Source organism: Corvus brachyrhynchos, unplaced genomic scaffold (assembly GCF_000691975.1).
Source record: "Corvus brachyrhynchos isolate BGI_N302 unplaced genomic scaffold, ASM69197v1 scaffold21, whole genome shotgun sequence".
In the NCBI taxonomy this organism is placed as follows: domain Eukaryota; kingdom Metazoa; phylum Chordata; class Aves; order Passeriformes; family Corvidae; genus Corvus; species Corvus brachyrhynchos.
The window spans coordinates 5,378,206-5,390,475 of NW_008236924.1; the positions used below are offsets into that span (position 1 = coordinate 5,378,206).

At 40.8% G+C, this 12,270-nt stretch overlaps 1 protein-coding gene across 1 annotated transcript; it reads right to left on the bottom strand.

The window, feature by feature from the left end:
- Nucleotides 1-2,188: 2,188 nt before the first annotated feature.
- ATP6V0E1 (ATPase H+ transporting V0 subunit e1) lies at nt 2,189-12,264 on the bottom strand. The gene is made up of 4 exons (XM_017728206.1): nt 12,190-12,264; nt 10,548-10,595; nt 5,303-5,430; nt 2,189-2,691 (listed from the first exon to the last, which is right to left on the bottom strand). Exons 1-3 carry the CDS (start codon nt 12,258-12,260, stop codon nt 5,337-5,339), a joined length of 213 nt encoding a protein of 70 aa, XP_017583695.1. The 5' UTR covers nt 12,261-12,264; the 3' UTR covers nt 2,189-2,691; nt 5,303-5,336.
- Between the last annotated feature and the right edge of the window lie 6 nt (nt 12,265-12,270).

The following is a 12,270-nucleotide window of genomic DNA, read 5'->3' on the forward strand; positions in this document are numbered from 1 at the left end:
TGTCCCGACAGCCCGGTGCTGCTCCTCTGCGGCCCTGCGTGTACTTACCCTCTGCATCCATCCATCCGTCCATCTTCTACCTGCTGCTCTGTATTTTTCCAACTGTCTTCAGCTACATGCACAACCACCTTTCACAGTGACAGGTGGCTGGCCTGGACTGCTTCAGACACAACTGGAGAAATTATTACTAATAAACATAATAAAAAATAGACCCAGCCGTTCTTATCTTGCTATTTGTAAAGAATATGGCTTCTAGTCTTTAAAGAAGTTTTTTGCATTTCACCCCATTTCCTCTTCTTCTTTTGCCCCAGAGACTCCATGACGTTTAATTATGGAAACAAGGGAGCAGCCACCCACCTCTGACAACTCAGCCCTTCACAGGAGTAAAATGGTTCCATGATTCCCACTAGAGGAAAAGTAAACTTCCATAAACGCTCCAGAACAATTTCTTGTGAGGGGCAGAGATGCAAATATTAGAATTTCCTAAACAATACGAACAAAAGCAGAAAAAAGCATTTGAAATGACCCTGACCTAAATTCTCACTCTGCACGTTGCCAGAGTTTATGACTTAAAAGTCTTCACGACTTGACTGCGGAGTCAGTTTCCTTCAATTTCCTAATTTTTTTTACCCAAATATCTTTCACCACAGGCACAGGTTTTCCATTTCAAGCACAAATTTCTTTCTTTATTACTTGAACATTCCGTGTTCTCTTCTGCTGTCAGAAAACAAAGACTAGTGCATGATAAAGGCTCTGGTACCTGCATTGTTTGTTAAACACCAGTGGCTGAATCCCTCTGTTCTCATTTCCTGCAGTCATGCAAAAAAAGAAATTATCCCAAGCAGTGTTAATTCCTGGCACACATGGAGCAGACCGTTCCACAACCACCATGCAGAGAGAAAGTCATACAACATCTACAGAACAGACACAATCCATTATTATTTCAGCTTCTTCAGTCATGCCACCACCTGGCATCTGCTTCAGAGGAAATATTAACCATGCTGAAAAAGGGGAATTTCTTTCTGGGAAGCACCTAAGTTTGAATGACTCTGTGGCTTCTTGGAGTGGAATAGCTCTTTCCATTAAATTCAGCACCAGTGAGACCCCATGGGAACTCTGGGTTACTTCTCTCTTCTAGAGCAAGTGAGAGCTTAGAACCTAGAATAGAAAGCTTGTTAAAGACAGTGGTAACACAATAAACTAACAGCACTGTTTGTCACTGATTGTTTTCTTCTGGCATATTTCACTTTAGGGTAAATATGACAAGCAGATCAACGTATCTTAAAATCTCACATCTGTCAACAATGTCTTGAAGTATTTCTCTTCCCCTCCTCATACAATGTCAACATACCTCATTCTCCACAAAAGTCAAACAACAACCCTAAGTTTTTATGTGATCACTTGGTTTCAATTTTCCTAGGAATTATTTGGTACAGACTGTGTAACATGACTGTGTACAGCATCTTGCATGGTAAAATGCAGCTCTTAGACAGTAACATAAAAAAATCCACTATTCCAGTCCCAACAGCTGTTATGCTTATTTGTAATAACGGGCACATTCTTCCCTCTTTTGCAATTCACACTGTCCAGTTTTGGATCACTGCAAGTTACATGTCAGGATCTTGGAATTTCCTGTGTAGTAATGAGTGCTGGCCCACTGAACAAGTTAATGGTGCTATCCAAGAGGGAAAAGCAAATAAAATATTAACCATTCTATTATGTCCTTGGGCATAACAATAAAGGGAATAATTGTAATTTATCTGGACATGAGGTAAGGAAGCATTCAGGAAGCAGCATTTACATGCTTTGAAGCTACTCCTCAGCAAACAACTGACCAGATCCATCCCCAACCCCACAGACTCGGCTGACACTGAGGAGCCTCAGGAACCTCTTGCCCACGTTGTCATGTGCATTCCCAGGTCTGCAATTCCACATGCAAGTGTCAGGTCAGTACAAAACAACTGTAATGTTTGCTGTTCAATTCAAGCCATTTGCTCCTATAAATATCCTTCAAATCAGCCTCCTGTCAAAATCACTATGAGGTCTTGATACAAGCAACAAGCTGCCCATCTATTCCCACTATTTAACTTAATTACAATTTATCCACATCACCTAAATTTCCTCAGCTCAACTCCAAGTATGGGATTAAACCCACAGAAAAGTAACAGTTAAACACGGCACAAGAACATTTTGTATCAAGCAAAAGATTAGTTTTATTTCCAGGCATGAGAAATTTAAGGCCAGATTTCTCAAGAATACAATTCATTTGGAAAAAAAAAAAAATTGCCATCAGCACATGGTAGCACTGTTTCTCCTCTCCTCACAGTTTATTGCACACATTTTTGTCCAGTGCAAACAGAACAGGGGTGAACAGCACAATGACAGACAACCTAAGACCTGCAAACAGAAAGTGTTATTACAGATAAAATGAACAGGAAATGTGATTCCACGACCCGTAAAAATAGAAATTTTCATCACATCTGGAGTTAACAGTCAAAAATTGACAGTACCAAAGAGGAGTATAAATTGCATTAGGCACACTGTTAAATGGTATAGTAGGAAAAAATACAGGACTTTGAACAAGCCACTTGAAGAACATTAGAAAGGTTAAGGCATTACTGCCAGGCTTCGCATCCAACAGCTACGGAAAGGGCACCTTTGGGTCAGTGCAGTTTTTCATCTCTTCTTCACCTGCAAAGCAAGAGGCAACTTTATTATTCCTTTCCATGGAGACAGTTTGCTAATTGAAAGCCTGGCTGTTAACCACAGCTATTTCCATTCCACAAATGCACTGAGCAATGGTCAAGAACTGGAGATAATTCATCTGTGTGGATGTTTTCTTGGCAGTTTCATTTCTGAAGTTACTGCAAGTAGTTTTAGTTACATTATAAGCTGGTAGAACAACTATTTCCCTCAAATGTTTTCACTGCTCTAACGCCATCCAGTGAGCTGGATAACAGCCCTTCTTGGACTTGCACAAAGACGGTTCCTGCTCTGAGAACACAGACTGTGAATTCACTGAGTAAAGGAGAAAAGGCGGTGTTGGATCACAGTTTGGAAGAGTCCACAGCCCGGATTTACCACGGCTACAGAGCTTTGTGTGCTCTTACACGCTGCCATCCAAGCTATTAACTTGGTGAAGTATCAAATGAATTACTCTAAAATCATCCCTTGGATGGGAGGGAGACTGCCTGAAAACACAGAGCAAACTTGTGTAATTTGGCACAGATCAATCAAGTCAGCATACGCAGAGCTCCTCAGCAGAACACGAGGAGCTCACTGGAGCATTTTCAGCTTGCTCAGTTGGTAAAGTAAAATGGGTTTGCTTAAATCATCCTTATTTTTAAGGATCTTTCCACTTTGGGAGTTAGCACTTCATTCTCTTTGCATTTTCCATACTAATCCACCCAAACCTCAACTGAAAGGAACAGGAGGCAGAAACAAGTATAGTACATGTTCCTTGAATGCTGGAAAAGCACATCTCAAAATCCAGAAATAACTGGTTGCTACACTGATGGGAATCCATGCAGTGTCAGAGAGATATCCCAACTGTTATCAGATGGAATCTCGCTCACAGCTCCTGTCTAGTCAGAAACTCCACAGGAGCAGGGACAGGACACAGAGCACCTCCCTCAGCCCTGCAACAGCACTCAAACAAGACTGGAGTGCTGTGACCTGTGACAGCCCATTTCAAACAACAAAGAACAGATATTTGAGGATTATTATATGCTTTTACTTTCTTAAATAATTCTTTTTCAGGGACAAGAATCTTAATTTTATTCGGAAATCAAGCCAATGAAATCAGATGAAAGCTTAAAACAAACTCCTTCATGTAACACAACACGTGCTATGCAGGGCTTAAACACTCCATCAGTAAGTTTAAAAATGACAGCTCCTCACAAATTCTGCAGTCATCTTCAAACATACAAGTTCCCTCTCTGCTTTGGTATGAATTTAACTCCAGTTCTCTGGAAAATCCTTCACTGAAATGGAAGGGGAAAGGCCTGATTCTGTTAGCAGGAGTCCAGAGGTTGTGTCTCACCTCCTGCCTGTCCTTGCTGGCTTCAACATGCAGACCATGAAGCCCAATTTTTATGTCCAGATAACTCCATCTCAGTTTCAGATCCCAGGCAACTGAATCATCCTATGGGATTCAGGGATCTGGGTGCCCATTACCAAAACACGCTGTTCTCTGTTTTAGCTAACTAATTATATGTTAGCACCCAAGCAGTGAAAATGCTCCGAGGAAATTCTGCTTGACTGACTTAGCTAATTACAGGCCTGGAGTTGAAACAGGGCCAAGTCTACCTTTAGCTTCTGCTTGGTGCTTAAAAGGAGCTACAGACACACACACGGGCTGCAGTCTGACAACATCCCAGTTCACATGAAGCCTTCTCTGAAACTGGGGAGCAAATGTCCAGGACACTTCACAGAAAGCATTTAACAGAGCTATAACATCAACTGTCACTGCCTGCTGCGCTGAACCAAGACTGCGTTGTACAAGGACAAAAAAACTGTGTTTAATTATTGAGTTACAAGCTAAAAAACTATAATCGTGGGTGCTTGTTTCCACATTTCCTTCATTTGAACCTTCAATTCCAAACGCTGCCCTCCTGGACAAGCCCAACAGCATCAAGGTACTTTTAGTACAACGCTTTATTTTTGCTGGCCCTGTCAAAAAGCCCAGGAACTGCAAGAACCACATTCCAGCAGCACTGTCCAGACAGCAACCACCAGGCTCACCTGGGATTAAAGCTGCACACAGGCTGTCATTAAAAACAAAATAAACCATCAAGCTGTGAGCTCAGGGCTAGTGCAATGTATTGACAAGAGATAAAGAACATTCCTTCTAATGGCAGCTCCCACTCCAACTTCCCAAATGAATGAGGCCAACTCTGTGTTGCCTTGGAAAGCAGGGCAGGTCTTAGGTGAAATGGTAGCAGGCTTGAGGAGAGGTTTAACAATTGGTAAAGATCAGGAAATCCACTTATGTTAGCTATTAAAAACACCCCAGTCCAATTACTTTTTTTTTTGGAAGAAATATTTTGTTCTCCTTATAAATCCCTGAACACAGCACCACATGACAGGATAGAAAGAAAAATACTGTCAATAAATAATTCAGTTCAAGCTTTTCACATATCCAGTCAAGACTAACATCCAAAATGTTTTGTTGCAGCCTACAGAAAGACAGATTTCTCCTACAAAAGAGCTGCAGTAGTTTGAGCACACTGCTCACACTACTGCTCAATGTCTCCTGAAGCTTTAACACACCGAATAGATCATTAAATCTGAGCATACTCACCTAGTCAATGAACTGCAGCACAGCACAGACATCCTTAAGGCCAGTGATATCTAAGATACCAGATTGTTTCATTGCTTAACTGCGGCCCAAAGAGAGGGTTGAGTTGAGCCAGAATTGCAATCAGCCAACTGCAAGACAACCCCCCAAACCAACAGAGACAACATCAGGCAAATGACAGAGCTTGTGACAAAGGAAAGGTTGTCCAAAGTATGAGGACTATCAGAGAAGAAAAGGCTATTTCAGGAAGGTCTAGGATCAAATAAAAATTCTAGTCAAGCTCATACACAAGGACCAGCCACCAGCAATGAAGTTATGGCACCAAATCATTCTGTAACTGAAATAGATTGTCCTGTTCAATTGAAAGCAACACAAAACCACCTGATAGCATTTCCTTCATACTTCTCTTTTGACAGGAAAGTGTTTTAAGACACATGAGACTCAGGTATTTGGGGGCTCAGAAGATGGAAACATAAAAGAGACAGACCTTTTTTCAGTGCCTTTGAAGCATCCTTTAAACAACAACCTCTGAGAAACATCCTCTCTCTCGTTTGCTTTTCAGTGTATGACAACCTGCCCTTGTAGACATGGTATATTTTTCAGAGACTGAATAAAAGTGAATTTAAACCTGGCACAGAGGTCAAGAAACAGGAGCTGAAGCAAAAGGGTACAATGCTACAGGAACACCAAAAAAAAAACCAGCAAAAAACAACTCCACAAGAACAACCCCAATATGATACAAACCCCAGATCATCAGCACAGCAGCCTTGTCACTGGAGCAGAGCACAAACTAACACTGCAGAAGCTATAGCCAGAACTGAGAACAAGAGGAATGTAGTTTGTGGAAAATATCCAGGAAAGCTAAACAGAAATAAATATTCCACTGTTAAAAGATATATTTGCTTTGTAAATGTTACAAGAGTCAGAAAAAGCAATGGATGCTTCCATGGATTTAAATCTATGTTAAATACTAACTATATAAACACATTTAGTGAACACACTGGCTCATCTGTCTGCTATTTCTAGAATGCTTTGTAAGGAGGAGAAAAAGCAGAGCAGCTTTGTAATGGGAGCTGCCACAAATGCATCAGAGTGCTTAGGCAGTCATGGAAAATTCCACACAAACCTTGATGCTCTGACCAGCAAACCAAGTGCAGGTCGGCTGCAAAACGCCTGGAACAGCCACGGGCGAAAGATGCGGGTCAGACTTAAAGAAAACACATCAATCCTCTTAAAATTTCCCAATATTTCTTTGTAATGCCTCTTTCAGTTTTGCACGGGGTAGAACTCCAGCTAAAACAAGGAGCTGAGCCTGCAGCAGTCCATCAGTCACACAAACCTTGGAACACGTAGCAGGCTCTACAAAGGAATTAAAACATCAGCAAGGCATCGCTGAGAGCAGCCAACAACCTTTAGGTTGACACGTTTCTACTTTGCTGTCCAAAGCAGTGACAACAATGTATTTTGAGACCATATTAATCATGGTGTTAAATCTACTTAAGGGAAAAGCACATCAGCTCTTGAAATGATTACGGAATTTCTTTCGTGAGGGTTAATTTTCAGATCCAACAGACAGATCCAAAGGTGCCAGAGCACTGTGCCATCTGCCTCCAGCATCCTGAAGTAACACAAGTGGGAGGAGGGTAGAACACTAAAAGCCTGTTAAAGCACATTATTCCTTTTGTCACTGCAGAGCAGGAAGGAACTCCACGCACCAATCTCTCACCTCTCGCTGCTTCCCAAGCTCAGGCCCAGCACGGCTGTGAAATAAATGAGCTGGGAGCACAGTTAGAATCTCAACCTATGTAACCAGGCTTTGGGAAAAGCAGTGTGGAGTTTTCAAAAGGCATTTGTTGGGGCCATGCTGGATACCCGAGCTCTGAGCCAGGGTGGCATTAGGGCAGCAGCACATTCCTCCTCCCTGCTCTGCGAGGGCTGAGGAATTTAAAGCAGTTGTTAGGCTACGACTGCCTTGCATTCAAGGTAAGTCATGAAAAAGCTTTTCCCATGTTTTGCTTAAGTGATGCTGCTTTATACAATAATCCAGCATGACACCACCAAACAAGTTGCAGCATTCAGAGTAAAGCAAACCTCTGCATCCAAGATGCAATGTTCCAGAGTTGCTAAATGCAGGTATGGCATTCGAGCCACCCACTGGTCCTCAAATTCTACCAGATCCCACTTAGAACAGTTACTGTTAATTACCCAGCTCAGACAAGGAAATTAAAGTCCCTTCTGTTGTACCAGAAAGATTTTTTAAAAGGTCTTCCCACCACAACTGCCATCTGTCTGTGCTTGTGTTACAAATTAAGGCCCTGCTATCTCTGCTTAAATGTCAATTTAGGCATCCATATTTTAATCCTGTTAGAATCAGTAGCAAATAATATGATTTACCAAGCACCCTGTCCTCTGTTAGGACATGATGGCACTGTTCAGGAACTGCTTTGTGCACAGTAAAATAGATTTATACTCCGGCAGAACCTCACAGTATGGTGTAACCTCTAATTTCTGCAGCAGTATCTCCTTAGACTTTGCCTGATATTTTATGAGGTTCCTGGGAAGGCTGCTGGGTACAGGATCTGTACACAAATTAGGCACCTACTCATGCAAATATCTTCCATAGAACAACCAAATGAATCCCATGTAATCAATAAGGTTATTCAAAATTATCACTGCTAAATCTAAATATAGAAGAAACAGCTTTAAGTTGAAATGTGACTGACTTCAGTTCAGTGAAAATCAATTTGTCAATCAAGTTGTATTTAATGAAGACAGGAAATTGTTTTTTCCCTATTTTCAACTGGAATGGTAACTCATAGGTATGACAGCAGGTCTAGCAGAGACTAAACAGCTCTACAGAGGAGCACAGAACAGCAGCAGCCACCTGCTAAGGACACACCAATACCTGGGACAGCAGAAATGATTTTAATCCTAACATATCCAACAAAGAACCCTCAGACACGATTCTTTGGGCTTCCTTCAAGACCGGCATGAAAAATTAGTCTCCTTCGTTAATCACCCAAAATTAAGGTCTGAAATGTTTTCAATGCCTCCTCCCCCAAAAGGAGAAGGATACAAGAACACCAAACTTCCATATGTTCGGATAAAACAGAGGAAAAAAGGTTGGACCAGATCTTCCGAGGTCCTTTCCAACCAGGGCTGTTCTACAGTTTTATACAGAATAAATGAACAAATAAAAAAAGAAAGACTGTGTGATGAGGCAAGTTCTATCTTGGAACATGAGGCGAAAAATCTGCTTTTTGTTGCATTCTGGCAAGCAGACACTACAAATGCAGTTTATGTGGTTGGGTACAATTACTGATGGTTGAAAACATCCTAAGATTTTGCTGCTTCTCTTTTTTCAATGTATAACTGCAAAAAGCCAAAGGAAATTCAGAAAACAAGTTAGAGCCCACAAAACTACCCCCAGGACATGCAAGAGCAGATTATAAAACATGTTAATGACAATAGGGTTTATAATGGGTCTGTTTACACAAAAAATCAACTAAACTTACAAGTGAAATACCACTTTACATTTGAAGAATTCCCAGAAGTCAGCTAGAAGTTAAGAAATTCTACAACAAATACATTTCATATAATAATCCAGAGGATGCTGCAGATGCCACATGGCCTCTACTTCAAGAAAAACTGACTTTCAAACAATAAAGACACCAAACCCTAAGCTTCAAGGCGTTTAGAAGAGTGGGACATTATTTCTGTAGAAAAAACCCAAGCAAGAACTTTAAATTTAAACAAAACCAAAACAAAGCTCAACCCTCCTCCTAATTAAAAAACACCCAACTCTCTGTAACATAAATGCAGCAAGCCAGTAAGAATCACCAAAAAAGCTGCCCTTTCTTAGCCAAACATTTGGGACCTATTATGAGACTGGGCTGCTACACACTTCATGTGCGGGGCAAGGAGACCTTCATAGCACTGAGATTCCCAAATTTCCATCCCAAATTCAAGCTGCTTGCACTGCAAAGCTCTTCTCAAATTTCTATATCCACTCGGCAAAACTTTAATAACTTCCACGGATACAAAACAGAACCAAGTTTGCTGGACTTTTACAGTTAAGCAAGAGTGAATTCTTAGGAGTTCACATATCAAATACTCTGAATAGAAATAAATTTTTTAAAAGTATAAACCTGTATTAACCCTGAATATCACATTACTAACCTAAACCAAGCCTGTTTAAGTTGTACCACAGTCTAACCCAACAGGCCTCTCCTGGAACATGTCAACACTGAGATGCATTTCTCTAAATATTCATTTTCAATTCCTTTGATTAGCATAACTAATGCCTAAAATTCCTTTGATTAGCATAACTTCAATTCCTTTGATTAGCATAACTAATGCCTAAATCGTTCAAGAAAGGACAAATACTACTCAGGTCCAAATGGAACTCTAAATAATAATTTTTATTACAAGTTGACCCTTAAGATCAAACCAGATTTTTACCACTTTACTCTCCATAACAAATTCTTTCAAAGTTATTTCTTCAAAGCACTTTTTTTTTTTTTTTACAAGTCTCTATAGTCTTTAAAAAGAGAGAGAGAAAAATACAAGCAAGCTTTGTCTTGCAGCCTCCAGCTACAGCTGGCTTGAATCCTGATAAAAACCATTATATGAAGAGCTCTCAACAAGTCACTTTGTTATTGCTACTAAATCTCCTACAGAAAGGAGGCAGCCTCAAAATATACTGTGCATTTAAACAGAAATAATCTTAATATATCAAAGTCTCACTAAAAAAACCACCATGCAGAAGTTTTTCCACCCACCACTCTACCAGAATGTATTCAAAGAATCTTAAAGAAAACTGTTCAGTGGGTTAGAATTAGAATTACCTCAGAATTAAATGTAAAGTAGAAAGAAGGAGGCAAAAAAAGTGTAAGAAGCAGGAAAATCTTAGAACTGACCAACTATCATTATACTTGTGAGCAAATGAGGCAGCGAACTGGAGAGGAGGAATAGCAAGTCCATGCAGAGGACAGCTCACAGTGATGTGTCAGAGTATAAGAGGAATTCAGGTTCCTTTTAATTCAGTATTTTCCAATGGGAAAACGTTTTCTTCAGCACACTGAAGGTCTTTAGAACTCAGAATTTTAAGAGCTGTCAAAGAATAGCATGTCTAAATCTCTGTGACACATCCAAAAAGCTTCTAACTGTTCTGAGGCTATAAAAAAGGAACTTGTGATTGCAACAGCAGTGGGCCTTGCTTAAGAGGCAGGACATTGTTTGTACTTACAACAGGTAGCAGCAAACAGCACAGGTCACCAGCATTGTGTTGATAACACTGCCAAGAGGAAGAAGAAACAGCTGATCAGGTGTGGTGTTGTGACTGACCACAAGATAACACAGGGAAAAAACCCCACAGCAAACAAGAACAAGTTTAACTTTGATCATATGAAAGATGACTCAACATGAATGTTCTGGCTTCTTCCAGCTGAGTAAACTGCAGAGGCTCAGATCTGCAGGACTGACACAGCTCTGCCAAACAGTTCACAGCTGTATTTAACAAAATCACTGGGAACAGGAGCAAAATCTGGTGCAGTGTCCTTCACATAAGTGAACCACTGAGGCTGGATGGACACAATAAACACTTTCCCCATTTTCAGAATTCTACTCAAAGAAAGCTTTAGTGTCAAATTATCACTTTTAATTTTATATAATGAATGAGGGGTTTACAAACGGAATACAAAATAACATCTCAAACAAGCCACGTGAAATCAGCTGTACTGGAAGATTTTCCTTTCTTGGTGAAACACAACCATGTCAGAAACCACAGGAAAGCTGAAAAGAAGGAAGAACCAAGCTCTTGAAACTGAAAATGGTAAAACTGCAGCTACACACATACAGATGGGCTTGAAATGGGAGGAGAAGAAATGGGATTTTCTATCAGGCATCTCTGCAGCTTGTGGAACTCAGTGGCAAAGTGGAGTGGTTTTTCCTTTTTAAATTATAAAAAGGCATTTCCCTCTATGTATTTCCTCCCCCAACTGTGTAACAAAACCTCATGGTAGGTCAACAAGAATAACATCCAATATTTTTCATCTACCAATACACATGCACTTTGTCAACTTCCAAAGGAATGCTACAAAGCCAGCAATCAAGCTTCAGCAGCTCTTCCAGGGAGTCCCACAGCCACTGACTGGGAGTTTTAACCTAAGCAATGTGAATTCTTAGGGCAGTTAAAAGTTTGCACTAACTTCTTTTGTTAGGAGAAGAACAAGCCTATTCAGGAACAGGCTTTGCATAGAGGATTTTTGGGTATTTTTCTCAAGAAGATGAGAGGTGAACAGACTACCAGGTATTGCTGCAGCACAGCAATGCACTACTCATACTTGTTAAACAATCACATTTTGGAATAATGACAGGACATCTATTGGTGACCCACAGAATTCCCACACTTCCATGCCTGGAAGCCATATTTCCAAGGTATTTCTGAGGACAGGCAAGTTTCCAGGCATAAAACACCCATTATGTTTGAAAGTGAGGCAGGAAATATTAGAGCTTGGGGAATATTGAGGGTTTAGATAAAGAACTGACAGAAAAGACAGTTGGTACCTGTGGAGTAGAGGGAGTGTCAGAGAGAGGAAGAGAGATTAAGAAGCCATTATCTCCTAGAGAAAAGAGAAAGACAAAAACTTGTCTGCTTTTTAATCTGAGCAGCCACAACCACTGCAGGAAAAACCTCTGCTTAGAAGCGCTGCTGTTGTCCTCAGCCACAAGGGCACCAGCACACATCTAACCCAGAACTGAGGTCCACCACAGCAACCTCTCCAGTCTCACCCAGTGTGAAACCAGAGGATGGTGGAGTAAGTTAGGAAAGGTCAAGTAAGGAAAGAAAGAGGAAGTTGTTGCTCAAATATCGCCTGACAATGAACCACCTTGACACAGGACGTTCTGTCCGCAGAGGTTTCACAGAATGGTTTGGGTTGGAAAAGACCTTAAACCTCATCTCGTTCCAC